Genomic DNA, 17063 nt, shown 5'->3' with positions numbered 1-17063 from the left:
TTTTTTACAAATACTTAGTTACTTGATAACACATGATGATATATTGAATTGCCATCAAATTGTACTTGTGTTTATATATATATCCTGTGGATGTTATATAAACATTAACCCCAAAAAAGACTTTTAACCGACATTACTTGAAACACATGTACAAGATTTTTAAAGTACTGTTCCATCTTTAATAGAATCAGGCAGATATTGAATAATAACTTATTGATATTTCTCCAAAAATGTTATATTCTTAATTTTCATGTACTTTTATGGCTATCTTAGATAAATACACAGTATTGTGTAATGTTAAACCAGCAACATGAGTATAAAAGGGTTGCATCCCTTGAATTCTTAAAATCTGTAAATAATTGACAGGGTTCAAATCAGAGACAATGTTTTATGAATCACTTTTATTATCACTTGTAATTTATTATGATTTTTGTTACATATGTTCTTTCAAGAATTTTCAACATATTATGTGAAAAAAAAAATTAAAAATCTTTCTATCTTTTAAATATTCCATGTTTAAAAATCTGAAGTGAACAGATTTTTAGTTCAAATTTGAATTTTGAAGGCGGAGCCTGACAACAGCTGATTCTGTTTGTAAACAAATGCACATGGAAAATAATGTTCATGCATAATAAAGACAGCACCTACCTAATTTGCAGAGATATCCAATGTTTAAATCCCTTTGAAACATTACACAAACTTTCCTTCCAGAAAACTTATTTTGTCAATTAATCCAATAAGTTAAATTGTATATAAACATTGAGTGCAAAGTAATAAAAAAAGGTCAAAAGGGTTTAATTATATCAGTCACTACAGGTTGAAATAAAAAAAGTATATCATGAATTAGTGCCATCTATGTCCCATGTATGGTTTAGATTTAGGGTTTGGGTACAATTCCCTCACAAGATTTAACACACAATCGGGGATAACCTCTCTTCTGACGATAACAACAGTTTCATCAACCCTATCCCTATTCAAAAGCCTGCATTTTTTCCTGAGATATTGAGGACTGCTCCATGCTCCTCTATCCTGCATCATTCTCCAGAATAATTTATATTTCAGTTTTCTAATTCCACTATTCCTAGCATGTGCCCTCTGTCCTACACCTAACCAATTTTGTCTGTTTTGTGTAACACAAGGACTACAAAAACAATCCTGACACATATCTTCATCATTGGTATCATTTCCAGCACTTTGTTGATCTGACCCACTTTGACCAGGGTGTTCAATTTTATCAGTTGCACTAATATTGGTTTCTGCATTATCTTCTAAATGAAGGTTAGAAGAAGTACTTGATGGTGCTATCTCATTAAAGTCCCAATCATTGTGGCTAAAAAATGCCTGAATTGCAAGTTTCTGTTCCTCTGTTACAGCCAAAGAAAGAATATTTTGATGATTTTGGTTTTCCATTTTACTATAGATTTCAAAAATGTCATGTGTAACAGTTTTAGGTGTGCCAGTATCACTTTGCACACTTTTGATGGGGGTTTGGGGATCGTTAAAATTTTTAATGTCCAATTAAGTGTTTTTTTTATCTTTACACGAAACACATTAGTGTTATAACCTGTGATTTATATACCTAAGATAAATGTAAAAGCTGCTGAATTGACACAATATTTTATCAAATATATATATTCTGCTCTTGTTTCCCAAGTTCACCCCAGATAAATAGTGAAGTCTAGCATTTTGACGATGGGGGGAAACCCACATGTAACTTATTTTTGAGGGAAAGTTTTCAATAATTGCATTACAAATACAAATAAAATCTCAAAAATATTAAATAATTTCTTCCAAAAACCCTCAAGAAAAAGTATAGAAACATATATCTGTTTTAAGAATAAAACTTAGTTTTCATGCACCCCTGCTTTGAGTGAAAAATTGGAATGTCCAACATCAGTAGCTATCAAATTTTGGAGGGAAATTTAGAAATTGAATTTTTCATAATCATGGAAGCACTTGCTGTAAATATGAATGAAAATATTCAACCTGCAGAAAAAAGAAAATATTTAAAAGATAAAGTTGAGAGTGTTAAAAGAAGGAATGATATGAGGAAAGAAAAACCAAAACCTATTGAAGGAAAAATAAATTTTTCTTCTGGATCTATTGATGAGAAGAATTTGATATATGAAATGACCAATGACATTAAAAAGGCAATGGGTGGTGGGAACCCAAACAGGACTACAAATAAAGACATGTTATTTGAAGTAATGACATTCTACATTAAAAACAATATAACACAACTACATGAAGATCAACATATGACTGAGGAAAACAATATACCATTTTTGGACTGTTCTTTTACATCATGTAATGAGGAAACATCAACACAGAAACTTTTTGTCACTGCCGAAACATCAATCGAGAACCTTATTAAAAGAGTGATAAACCATGGAAAAGTTTGTAAAAGTCAGTTGCATCTTTACTCAACTGATATTAAGGGTCATGTTGGAGTATGCAAACTTAAATGTGAGGAAAAACATGAACTACTGTGGTCAAGCTCACCGTATATGGGAGACAAATATCTATGTAATTTAAGAATGTCTCACGGATTTTATGTGTCAGGAATACTTCCAAACCAATATTCCAGATTTTGTCAGGCATCTAACATTGGTACTATTGGGGAGACTACGCTGAATAGTATTTTCCAGAAATACGCCCCGGTAGTGTCACAGCTGGTGAAAGAGCCATATGAAACTGCTCTTTTGGAGGAAATTGCTTCTTATGAAGAACTTCAAGAAGGTATCGATATTGTAACTGATGCAAGACATGGTACCAGAAAAAACTCTATGTACACAGACGTAGTTTGCCTTGGTGCCAGAACACACAAAGTTTTACGTGTTGAAACAATTTCAAAAGTGGATTGTACAAGTGCACAAAAACATGAACTTATAGGAACAGAGAGGATTTACGAATATTTTAAAAATCTCAGAGATGAGTACGAGGTGAAAATTCGCGTTCACTGTCATGACAGAAATACCAGTGTTAACAAATTTATCCGTATTAATGGAATTGACACAGAATCAACAAATGATACATGGCATGCCACCAAAAACATAGCCAAAGAAATCAAGACCATTTGTTCTGGACCTAGATACAAGGAAGGACAAACGTGGCACCCTGAGTTATCGGACAAAGCAGCAAGTATAAAAACTCATCTTTATTGGGCAATGAAAAATTGCAATAAGGATCCAGTGAAACTTAAACTAAGTCTATTGAATATAGTTGAACATTATAAGAACAATCACGAACACTGTAGTGAATTATCAAGGTGTAAAACTGATTCGAATTATGAACCAACTAAATATTTAATCAAGGATCCCAAAGCAGAGATGTTATTAGGTCGGGCTCTAATGAACACCCAGGTATATAAATCGCCAACTGATTATGTTCATTGTATGGACAGTTATTATGTGGAAAGTTTCAATAATGCCATTCTTCAATATCATGACAAGAGAATTAACTTCTCCAAACAAGTTTATATTCTTCGGACAAATCTAGCTGTATTGGATTGGAATGAACATGTAAATAGGCAAACCACATCATTAAAAACTGTTCAAGATGCAAAAAACCCACGAAGACAAGTACAAGTAAAAATTTTGAAAAGGAAATCTTACAACATGTGGTCTGAAATCTGGGATCAGTTAGTTCAAATTTACTTGGATTTATGATATTTTATCTCACAATTTTTAAGTCAAATCGTTAAAACATAATTGTAAGTAAATATTTGTTTTCTTTATTTTTGTTATTATATCTACAACAAACCATAACTATTTTGACCACAGTGGATAAGATAATTAAATCGTCTGCTACAAATTCCTCAAGCATGTGCATTTGTTTTGTTTACATTTATCAGCTGCTGTTTATATACAACTTGTACCTCCTACATCACCTTATCTGTCAAATCTTAATTGCGCATGTCTTACCGATCAGGCTGATCGGATGTTGCTGGTTTAAGCACATTTAATGAATTTATAGGGATCTGTTTTTGAAGGGTGATATAGTTGCCGTAGAAGTTACCAAATCTCCTTTTCTTATTAAGCTTTTCCACAATTTACATTTTTTACTTTAAAAGTATGTGGTTTTTTCAAATTTCTTTATATGTAATTGAACCACTAAAATTAGTTATCATACTCTATTCATAAAAATAAACACATATCGAATTAAAAAAAAAAATCACTATACAACTAAATTTTATATTTGCTGTAAATTCAGAATTTTTTGCAATGTTCTAATTAATGCAAAAATTGCAACAAATATATTTCACATTTTAAAATTCATTAGCATTAACTGCATGCATCATTTCCTGCAACGGAAATAAACAATCTAGCATTTCTGTCAATAAACAATCTAGCATTTCTGTCCATTGATCAACAATCACAATAATAAATGTGCACACAAATTTTGAATTTACAGTACATGAAATAAGTGTGTTTTTCAAAGAAAATTTCTTTGTGCCAATAATTTGTTTATGCTAATCATTTTATCCGCATATCATAATGCATAACAACAATGAACTAAGCTGCCCTAATTTTTCTTATATTTATATACTGTAAATTCAGAAATAATTGCAATAATTTCTGAACTTACAGTACTATAGTGAGATAGGATATGCTTGCTAATCAAATAAACTTAAGTGCTGAAATACTTTTTTTTATTTGAATAAATACAGTGTCTTCATGCTAAATAAAAGTTTTAACCAAGTACTCCTACAATTGGAAAAATAAAAAAAAAATGATGGCAAAAAATAAACAAAAATTGAGAAACCTACATCATATTTAACTTAATATTATAAAAAAAAAAGATAAAAATACAGTGGATTTATTTATTTTTGTGGATGTTAATATTCGTGGATTCAGGAAAAATTTGAGAGAAATTTCGTTGACTCTTGATTTCATGTTTTGGTTTCACATATTCTGTTGTGTAAAAGCTTTTAGGAAATTTAAATTTCTTTGAGTATGTAAATTAGTGGTTTACTTATACTCACAATAATTGTTACCCTACAAATAATAATGAGTCCACAGTATTGTCTGGCTTCCAGCTTTTAAAGTGTAATGAATATGCAGTAAAAAGAAATTGAAACACTGGCACCAATATATTTACTCTTAAGTCGTGTGTGAAGAAAAAAATGATTTTTTTTACTTTATGTCGTTATGTGACATGAATGAGTTCTACATGTAAATTGAAAATTAATAAACTTTCTTTTAACCAAAATTCAAAAATTAAACAAAAACAGAAATTGATATAAAAATTGTTGCTTCATCCAAGGAACATCTAACTAGATAATCATAGCTTCTAACACTTCACCTTGTTTATTACCATATTTATCCACTCAGGATTTCCCAACTTTTCCAACTTTAAAATGTGAGGTTTACCGAGCATTTTGAAATTTAAAAAATTCAATTATAAACAATGGATAAATATTGTGTTCAACAGGGTTAAGTGGTAGATTCTGTTTCTCTAATGATATAATTGTAAATAGTGATTATAAAAATTTATCAAACTGCTGAGAACCTGGTTTGAAGGCATACAAAATGAAAGAAGATAAAGAATTCATTTGAAATACTTTGACATGTGTGAACTAATAAAAACAACCAAAAGTATAATTATTTTATCTTGAATTCAATTTAGGACTTTCATTCTGTTTAAATGGAGATATGAGGTATACATATCAATGAGCAACCCAACAATTCATAAGGTCAAATCACACTCCTCACTAACAGCTGACAAGTGCATGGTTGTATCTATAAAACAAGATGTCAAACTCTAATTCATTGAAAGTCTAGACAAGATGACAATAAATTGTACACAGCTTAACAAAGATCTTCTTATCAATTACAACTACTGAACAACATGTTTGATCAAGTTCCTGACTTGGGAAAGGCACAATGCAGTTAATACCAAAACATACAACAGTCAAAAATTGCTGCTGATTTTTAGTTTTTGACACTGTTACTTCAAAATTCAATTGATCAAAAAAAACTCATCAAAAATACTAGGCTTATAATTTTGTAATTTACAAAACTATATGATTTTTTTTTCTTCGAAAAAACTAAAGGATTTCCTACCTCAGGAATAGATTATCATAGATATATTTGGCAAAACCTTTTGGAATTTTGGGTCCTCAATGCTCTTTAAGTTTGTACTTTATTTGGGCTGTTTAATTTTTTTGATTCTAGCATCACTGATAAATCTTTAGTAGACATGACACATGTCTGGCTTACACAATTTTAATCCTGGTATCTATGATGAGATTATTTGTATGCCAGACATGCATTTTGTCTACAAAAGACTCATCAGTTACACTTAAAAAAAAAAAATTTAAAAAGCAAAAGTACATGTAAATATGATATTGAAGAGCATTGAGGAATTCTGAAATAATACGCCAAATATAGATAAGGTAATATTTTTGGTAGCACAAAAATTGGATATTTTCATATAAATTAACCTTGTGATTAACAATTCAACCAAGAGGTCAATATTTGAGGTTGAAAAGTATACAAATATATGTAACTAGCTTTCTGGTTTTCAAGTAAAACAAGAAATTCATCATTCACAGATAGAACATGTAGAAGTCAAGAAGAAAGAGAGAGAAAAAATAAATCAATATCCAATAATTTTAATATTAACATGATTAAAGCTATTTAAAAAAAGGAGACAAAAGTATATGCAGGAATTTAAAATGTTTTAACTTAAAAAAGAACTCTCATCAGTTTATACATAATTACAGATTTAACTAATAAAATGGACAATATTTATATATGATAATGAAAATGCTATGCTCAAAGATGACTGTGCCTTTTCTTATCATTCATATAATTTCAAAACAAGCTTTAAATTGCAGAAAAGAATAATGCTTGTAACTTTAACACAATCTACCAACATGATATCTCACATACTATACATAAACAAAATTGCAAAAACACTTAACAATAATTATGAAAGACTATGTAACTGAAATTTCTGGTGAGCTTGAGGCATCAGCTGCTTCTTGTGAAGTATCTTTTGTATCTTCAGGAACAGGAGAGCTTTTATCAGCTAACACACTGTTCTTTTCCTCCATGACAGGAGAGCTCTCACCATTCTTCTCTTCTATGGCAGGAGATGTCCTGTCAACTGACAGACTGTCATCTTGTTTCACAACTGTAGAGCTCTCAACAACAGACAGACTATTCTTATCTTCTAAGGCAGGAGATGTATCATCAACTGTTAGACTGTCAGCTTGTTCCACAACTGGAGAGCTCTCAACAACAGACAGGCCTTTCTTAACTTCCAAAACAGGAGAGTTTCTTTCATCACCTTGGTTATCTCCTTTTTCAATGGCAGGAGATATCCTATCAACTGGTAGACTGTCCTCTTGTTCTACAATTGGAACGCTCTCAACAACAGACAGACTATTCTTAACTTCCATAACAGGAGAGTTCCTTTCATCATCTTGATCATCTTCCTTATCTATGACTTCCTGCTCTGTACTGAACGCTATTGTATAATTACTGATGTCTGTTGTTAACCTTGACGATAAAGAGTCTAAATCACTATCAGTGTGTTCTATTGTCTCTAAAGTCTGTCCATCTGTTTTTGTCAATAATGTTTCGTCTGAAACAGGTTCAGTAACAGATTTTCCTTCATACAATGATGGAGCCTCAGTTTGATCCTCAAATCCAAATTCTCTATCAATTGTTTCTTGAAGCATGGCATCTCTGTTATCTACCTGAAACTGATCCTCAGCTAAATCTCTTTCTCCTTCAACATCCTCCACATAAACATTACCAGTAACTTCCTGAAATTCAAAGAATTTAATGTTACTATGGTTTTATTTTCATAAAACATATCTTATCCAATACCAAATCGGAATTCGGTTACAAAAAGCCTGGCTAACTTACACTGAAAATGTTTTGAGGGATCGTTTTTAAAAAGTTTTATCACCAATCATAAATAATTTCTTTCAAGAAAATTAAATCATTATTCCATTTCAAAGCTAGTACAATACAACTGCATATCAAATATCATTGACTTAACATAAGCGGTTCCACTTAAACTGATCTAATCACAAACTTGACATGTAAACTATGCAAAACATTCATAGTCAATAGACTATGTCTGAGAAGGAGGCGTCAAATATTTTCCATGGAAATGATATGTGGCAGTACCAATGCTAATGCTTCTACATACCAAATATCATTGACTTACCACTAGTGATTTCCCTTAGACTGACCTAATCACAAACTATTATAAATACATATTAAGGAAGCAAAAATTTCAAAGTCAATAGACGATGACTTAGGGGGAAGGGTTGAATAATCTCCATGGAAATGAGATGTGCTAATACTAATGCATCTACATACCAAATATCATTGACCTAACACTAGTGGTTCTTCTTAAACTGACCTTATCACAAACTAAAACATTGTTGACACCACCGCAGTCCGAAACAGCATACCTGAGTCTCGCTTTCTGACTCCGTCAAAGGCGAGACAATAAAATTACAGTTTCTACAGTCAGAATGCAGAAATAATGACTTGCTTAACAAGAATACTAATGTAATGCTGGTTACTCAAGGGAAAAGACTCACCTCAGGATTGACTATTGGTATAGCTGATTTTGTTCGTTTTACCGGAGAAAACGTTTTAATCTGAGGATATTGCAGCTCAGGAGCATAGTATGTTGTTCCGTGTCGATAGACTTCTTGAAGCTGATTCTTGAAAGAAAAGGAGATTTTAGTTAGTTTGACCTAAATCTACTGTAAACCAGTAAATTTTCGTGCAGTCTTTTCTTCGCAATTTATTAACACAATCTTAATTCGAACGGTTTTGAATTCACGATTTTCCGAGCCAAATATTTTCATAAATGATTTAGAAAGTGTCAGAACAGCTTTACATGTATAGTAAATCAAGTGATGAAATCAATCAGAATTCTTTGTTGTCGGTTCAGCAATGTTAAAGTAGATTAAAAGTCAGGTTTTGTTTGCTTGTAAAAACACATTACACAATAAACAGGATAGAAGACCTGGTTTTACACTAGTCATATTTGGGGCCCTTTATAGCTTGCTGTGCGGTGTGAGCTAAGGCTCCGTGTTGAAGACCATACCTTGACCTACAATGGTTTACTTTTATATTGTGACTTGGATGGATAAGGGTGAAGGTGTGGTACCATTTAAACGTTTAAACCCACTGCAATTGTTTGCACCTGTCCTAAGTCAGGAATCTGATGTTCAGTAGTTGTCGTTTGTTGATGTGATTCATAAGTGTTTCTCGTTTTTTATATAGATTTAAAATAGACCGTTGGTTTTCCCTTTTGAATGGTTTTACACTAGTAATTTTTTGGGCCCTTTATAGTTTGCTGTTCGGTGTGAGCCAAGGCTCCGTCCTTACTTTGACCTATAATGGTTTACTTTTATAAATTGTGACTTGGATGGAGAGTTGTCTCATTGGCACTCATACCACATCTTCTTATATCTACTAATTAAGAGTGAATTAAATGCTGTCAGGATAAATGCTAATCAATCGATCTTTTGATCTGATTTATCTGTGTAGCAGATACAATGACGTACTAATTTTAAAATTGATCGACAGCTGTCAATCACATATCTGAACGAGTGTTGTTTACATAACAATATCCATATTGTCCGCTTGCTTGAGATGTCTTTCATGTTAATAAGATTAACTTGTGTTAAAGTTATGATTTCTAACACTCCTTTTCATTTAGAAATACAGTTATGATTTGAGTTATAGATCAGTCGTCTGTAAAATCCGTGTTATACAGTGGTCCTCTACATAACCTAATCATATACGTACATGTATGGTCTTTATCTTATGATTAGATTCCTTGATATTTTCGCCGTCGTTTTATTTTAGCGTTTCGATTCTTAACGCGAAAATTTCCCTATTTACAGTATTATACATCAAGTGATCACTGAAACTTTGACAGACATTTTTTTCACTGGCTGATGCAATATTACATGTATATATACAAATTATAACTTTTAATAAATTAGTAAACCAATTTTGATCTGAAACTGTCATGTTGATCTGAAAAGCTCTTAAAAGACTGAACAATAAATTAGAAAGTCATTTTAATTCTTTTAGTCAATTTTCAGATTATCCACTGCAGTAAATTCAGTACTGTTCAGACAATTCGTTTGCAGTTAATTAAGATGTGTTCAGTCTGTTCAGACTGTTGTTATTTTATATAAATAACCTTGATTTATACTCACTGGAGAAGAAAAACCTGGAATGGGAGGTGGTGACCCTGAACAGGAGACAATCCGTACGACATGATTTAAACTCACTGGAGAAGATACATCTGGTATGGGAGGTGGTGACCCTGAACAGGAGACAATCCGTACGACATGATTTAAACTCACTGGAGAAGATACACCTGGAATGGGAGGTGGTGACCCTGAACAGGAGACAATCCATAAGACATGATTTATACTCACTGGAGAAGATACACCTGGAATGGGAGGTGGTGACCCTGAACAGGAGAAAATCCATAAGACATGATTTATACTCACTGGAGAAGATACACCTGGAATGGGAGGTGGTGACCCTGAACAGGAGACAATCCATAAGACATGATTTATACTCACTGGAGAAGATACACCTGGAATGGGAGGTGGTGACCCTGAACAGGAGACAATCCGTAAGACATGATTTATACTCACTGGAGAAGAAACACCTGGTATGGGAGGTGGACAGTCATGGGACTTACTTAAATGAGTGATTTTCTAAATCACTGATTCAAGTAACATTATGTCCATAAAGGTTGGAAGTAAGAGTTGTCTTTCTTTAATAATCATCTATTTAAGTAGTACAAATTAATCACTAGACTAAGTGATTTAATTTTATTGTAGCTTTAAATATAGAATGCTAATGCTCCAGGGACTAATTATGTTGCTAAAATTATCAGAACCAACATCTGTGTTGATAGGATGACCGGGTCATGTCAGGTGATGACCTTGTACTAAATCTAGGATAATGACATAAAAATCACTTGTTTAAGTATCATACCTCAATTTCCTTCCAAAAAATCACTTCTTTAAGTATCATTATTTTAATAACCCCCACTAATTTCAACAACCCCGAACAGTGAAATTTTGATCGCAAACAGTAGAATTTTATTATTTAATCTATAAGATGAAACCTTGAATTTTACAGGAAAATACTCCCACTGCTGGGAAAAATCTGTTAAGAAAGTATCAGTTCATTATGTAAAGCCATTTTTATAGCATTTTTTCAACTAAAATAGAATTTGCAGCCAAATGATTGCATCAAAGGCATAAACCTTGCTGCTTAAAAGAAGCAAAAAGTTCATTTTTTTTCAATTTTATTTATGAAAAGATATTATCTAAACCTATGTGTTTAAAATTTTGGTAAAACTACAAAATCACAATTTGTGACAAAACTTCAAATTTGCTACTTAAATAAGTGATTTAAAAATCACTTATTTCAATAAGTCCCCTGACTGGTTGAGGAGTTGTAGATACAGGAGGTGGTGACCCTGAACAGGAGACAATCCGTAAGATATGATTTATACTCACTGGAGAAGATACACCTGGAATGGGAGGTGGTGACCCTGAACAGGAGACAATCCGTAAGACATGATTTATACTCACTGGAGAAGATACACCTGGAATGGGAGGTGGTGACCCTGAATAGGAGACAATCCGTAAGACATGATTTATACTCACTGGAGAAGATACACCTGGAATTGGAGGTGGTGACCCTGAACAGGAGACAATCTGTAAGACATGATTTATACTCACTGGAGAAGATACACCTGGAATGGGAGGTGGTGACCCTGAACAGGAGACAATCCATAAGACATGATTTATACTCACTGGAGAAGATACACCTGGAATGGGAGGTGGTGACCCTGAACAGGAGACAATCCGTAAGACATGATTTATACTCACTGGAGAAGATACACCTGGTATGGGAGGTGGAGGAGCTGTAGATACAGGAGGTGGTGATGGGAATCCCTGAATAGGAGCAACTGGATATGGTCCTTGACCTGGTGGTGCTCCATAGATTACTCCAGTGTTGATAAACTGTGTTGGTATAATGGGCACTGGTCCAGTCATTGATACTGGTGGAGGTCTAAATAACCTCTGTGGAGGACCATTTGGTAAAGCATTAGTTGACACTGAAATAAAGCAATATTGAATACTATGGATTAGTTATTATACATGTGCTACAAACAATTGTGTTTTTCATGTGCTACAAATGATTGTGTTTTTCATGTGCTACAAATGATTGGTTATTATTTATGTGCTACAAATGATTGGTTATTATACATGTGCTACAAATGATTAGTTATTAGTTATTAAATGATTGTGTTTTTCACGGGTATAGATAGACCATAAATTTAAATGTTCAGCACAAATTTTCAATAGGCTTGTTTATAAGACTTTGGCAAAACCATGAACCACATATCCTTCAAATTAAATCAATCCACATTTATTTTACTTAGGGCTGTTCCATTAAAACATACATGGTACTTTGCACTTCGAAGATGTACAAATTCTTTATTTGATTTTTTTTTAATCTTTAAAAGATAGTTATCCTATGCAATCATAACGAATCTCTTGAAGTACATAAATATTTGTGAATACCTGTACTCATATATTGTACTCGAATATTTGTGAATACTCTTATATTGCACATGAATAATTGTGAATACTCTTTTATTCTACTTAAATATTTGACAATACTCTTCTATTTTACTTGAATGTGTGAATACTCTTATTTTGCACATGGATGATTGTGAATACTCTTTTATTTAACATGAATATTTAAGAATACTATCATTTTACTTGAACATGTTTAATATTTGTGAATACTCTTATATTGCAAATGAATATTTGAGAATACTCTAATATTGCACATAAATATTTGCATGATTTGTGAATACACTTATATTGTACACAGTCATAACTATTTGTGAATACTTTTATATTATACATACATATTTGTGAATACTCTAATAATGTACTTGAATATTGTGAATACTCTTTTTTTTGTACATGAAAATTTGTAATTAGTCAAACCTGCCTTAACGGTCACCTCGTTTTAGCGGTCACTTTCAGACCCTCAAAAATGAGTTCTCTACATACATGATATAATATAACTCTTTTCAGCGGTCACCTGTCTAACATGGTCAGTAGTCACCTAATTTTCACATGAAATCATCATTTCATCTTTTAACAACTGTCATTTTAATGTTTTAACTACCAATTATAATCATGACTAATAATATCTGTGTCAAAATTAGAATTGGAACCCATTTGCAACCGAGTTCGTGCAATAGGAATTTTTCAGAACCTGTTTTAAAAGGTCACCTCTCTTGAGCAGTCATTTTTAATACTTCCAATGAGTGACTGCTTAATAAAGGTTCGACTGTGCTCTTATATTGTGCATGCATATTAATTAATACTTTTCAAAAAGAAGAGATTTATATAGTATATATAAGCCACAATATATTAAATATAACAATGTTTGCTGAAAATGCAAAGTGGAAAAATGCATAAATTAACAAAGTTATAATTGCATGTTTATTTTTATTAATACCGATACTTCAGATTCTTTTCTGGCATTTCTTACTGTTCAAACTATTTTAACATTCTTGGTAGCACTACAGTATTTTAGTATCCACTATACACTACCTTGTTACTACTTACCAGGAATTGGATAATTAATGGGTGGTCTTAGGATGGGCTGTTGAAATGGAGGACCTACTACTTCTTGTTTTTGGAAACCTGTAAAATATGAATATTAATTGATTAACTGCAACTTGACAATCTGAAGAAATTTCGTATTGTAATTCAGAATTTATTTCGTAGTTTACAATCAAATTGATACATCCGGTTTGAATTCAGAATCAAAAGATGCATGTTGCACAATATATTATATACTATGAAATTTGCAATTTAAAGTAATTAAAACCTTTTAAGTTAGAAATGCTTGTCCTCCAAATCTTTCTTCAACTTTTACAAATTTAAACAGATACGAAACTTCTTGTTGTTGATGCTGCAAATCGTCAATACCGGTTCATGACTTCTGAATTTGACAATGACAGTGAAAATGGATCCCCCAAATTTTTAAGCCCTAAATAATTACCAAAATAGCAAGAAAAGGACTTGGGAACCTAAAGGACAGCTTGTGGTCATTCTTGAAATACATTCGCTCACGCCACACCGTAGATACGGGGTTTTGTCATGGTGAAATTTCCTCCATCGTTAAATTTTCATCCATGGAGATCCCTGATTTACTTACTTCAATACATGTATACTAATTGTATTTACGTAGAGGTGGGGTTATCCTTTTGTGAGTTCACTCAGTTCTAATTTAGTCCTATTAGAAATTTCTCACTTGCTATACTTATTGATGGACCTGGTTTATTTGTTTTGAACCTATCATAATTTTTACAAGTATTGATCTAAACATAGAAAAACATCTGCTGGATAATATTCAAATACATAGTAATGTTTTGTATAATATTTCATGGACTATTGACACAGTGATTCAAATGAGGCCTTTTTATAGCTTACTATACAGTACAGGTTTTTCTTATTGTTTAAGATTGTACAGTGACCTATAGTTGCTAAAATGCACATCATTTGGACTCTGGTGATTATTTGTGTCATTAGCAACCATACCACATCTTCTTATTTTTACATATACATTTTTATATTGAGTTATTGCAAGATGTTCTGAGATGGATAGATGATATGGTATATCAAGGATGTATACAAATATGTCTACCTTTTGGAACCTCTGAAGGAAAGAACTGAGCAGTATCAGGTGAAGCTTGCTCTGGATTTCTTTGTCTTTGTGATGAGTAACGTTTTGACCTTCCACCATCTTGTTTAGAGGATGCTTGGTAATTATCGGCTGGACCCTGAGATGATCGTTTAGATTTCTGTTCACCTATAAATAAGGATATATGTATTAGGTCATATACAAAATAATGATCAATTAAAGGTAGGGATATTCCAGGAAAAAATGTATGGAACGGTTGGATACCACATACTAAGTTGTAACAGAGTTTGAAGCAAATAAAAATATGTTACAAATGAAAATAAAAATTATGGGTGGTGTGGTATGAAAATAGGTGTTGTCCAACCCTTCATACATTTTTTCCTGAAACAGCCCTAATTAAAAACTCCCATCAACATTCAATGCCATACAAAACTAATCTGTTAATAGCTGTTCAGGTCCATTTCATTATAGGGTGGCTCCAAGTTATTAAATTTCATGACCACTGCACATAATATAAGAAATGGAGTACCATACATGCCATATGCATAAAGACCTGAGATCTGTTGTTTACGTTTTCATCATCGTCCTTTGGTCACATGATGATAGGTGTCTCATATATCATGTGTATATTGGCAATCATACCACATTTCCTTACATGTATTTCATTTGCTATTTTACGTTAAACAATGAAATGTATCATTAATTTCCACAGTTTTAAGTCCTATTAATAGTGATGACAATAAGTGTACTTCTTGTTATTTAAGATGAAAAATTTGTCATCTATATGTACAACCATGACATTGTAGATCTATTTTGTATATATGGGGTATCACCATTCATTTTTTATTGTTATCCGTGAAGGTAAATTTAACCCCCCCCCCCCCCCACCCCTTAGTGATCCCCTCCAAAAAACATATGCATAAATGTACCTCTATCTTGTGCCTCCCCAGCTTTAGAACTTTTCTGACTCTCTTGAAGCTGAAGATTAACCATTCCTTCCTGCACAGCATTCAAAGCCGAATCCTGCACTCGCGTCTTCCCAACAGTTCTTGCACGTCGATCTTTTGAATACGACTTGCGTTCACTGGTACTTGACTGCACAATGACGTTTTCATTTTTCTCTTCTGCCTTTTCTTCTTGAGGTTGTTGTTGAACATCTTCTTGCCCACCTGCTGGTGTATAAGTTTCTGTTTGAATAACAACATGTTGGCCTTCTATATCACCCTCTACAAGCTGATATCCTTCAACAACATTGTCATTATAATAATTCTGTTCATGATCAATGTATTCTCCAGTATTATAATTATTTTGTAACTGTTGTTGCAATCTTTGTTCTTTCTTCTTGAGAAAACGTGGAGGGATTTTCCTTTCTTGTTCAAAATTTCTTCTTGGGGCAACCCCTCTGCCGCGATCAGGTCTTGACCTTCCACCTCTCTGACCTCTAGAATAGGTAAACTCCCTCCTAGGTGGATCATTTCTATAACCTCTACCATTATATCTCCCTCCTCTTTGGTATTCATAGTTCCCACGGTCACTACGATAGTCACGATTATCACGATTATCATACCTTTGACCCCTGTTATCATATTCCCTACGAGGTGGCCTGTCATAACCCCGATTATCATATTCCCTACGTGGTGGCCTGTCATAACCACGATTAGAATCCTGATATGATTCCCTTTCATAGCCTCTATTTGAGTCTCTATTCCTATTGTAACCTCGACCTGAATCTGAATTTCTGCCGTATCCTCTGCCAGAATCTTTGTTTGAATCACCACGAGATCTATATCTATATGACTGATTTTCTTCGTAGCGACTATTCCACTCGTCATATTTTGGAGGCTGATGTTTTTCATTATTGTTACCGGTATTCTGATTTTCATATGAACGACTTGGTGGAGGACCTCGTTCTTCATCCTGTTGACGATATTCTTCAGATTTGCCTCTGAAGTATCGATCCCTGTTTCTATTATAGTCATTTTTTCTTTCTACTAAATAACTGTCATCCCTAGAGGATTCCTGAATAAAGTCACTAATCTTTGGCTTCTCATCCATTCTTGGTCTCCTAAAAAATTATACAATATTTGCATTTTAATCAAAGGTAGAACAAATAAATGTCCTTAAATGTTTTCACTAATTCTTAACCCATTTATACTTTTCCTGAGAGGTTCATTATCTTTTTTTATAATCAACATGTGGTTCAATTGATCTCAATCATGTCTGTTACTTATTGGTCAAAATTCAATGATGACATCAAATCTTATGGTTTCCTATTGGGATGTCAAGAAAAAAAATGTCCATATCTGA

The 17063-nt window shown here is 32.8% G+C and overlaps 1 protein-coding gene across 1 annotated transcript in view; it reads right to left on the bottom strand.

Annotated features, from left to right (window-relative positions):
• Window positions 1-4118: 4118 nt before the first annotated feature.
• Window positions 4119-17063, bottom strand: part of LOC127717778 (protein CASC3-like) — a 35102-nt gene continuing 22157 nt past the window's right edge. Inside the window, exons 7-12 of the mRNA XM_052223612.1 lie at window positions 15686-16821; window positions 14760-14924; window positions 13676-13753; window positions 11912-12141; window positions 8570-8695; window positions 4119-7777 (exon numbers count right to left, since the gene is read on the bottom strand). Of these exons, the coding sequence (XP_052079572.1) occupies window positions 6944-7777; window positions 8570-8695; window positions 11912-12141; window positions 13676-13753; window positions 14760-14924; window positions 15686-16821 (2569 nt within the window). The 3' untranslated portion in view covers window positions 4119-6943. The remainder of the gene's footprint in view (window positions 7778-8569; window positions 8696-11911; window positions 12142-13675; window positions 13754-14759; window positions 14925-15685; window positions 16822-17063) is intronic.

The sequence above is a fragment of the Mytilus californianus genome, unplaced genomic scaffold (assembly GCF_021869535.1).
Source record: "Mytilus californianus isolate M0D057914Y unplaced genomic scaffold, xbMytCali1.0.p SCAF_10, whole genome shotgun sequence".
Classification (NCBI taxonomy): Eukaryota; Metazoa; Mollusca; class Bivalvia; order Mytilida; family Mytilidae; genus Mytilus; species Mytilus californianus.
The sequence above is the reverse complement of the archived record's forward strand: the minus strand, read 5'-3'. Positions and strand labels throughout refer to the sequence as shown.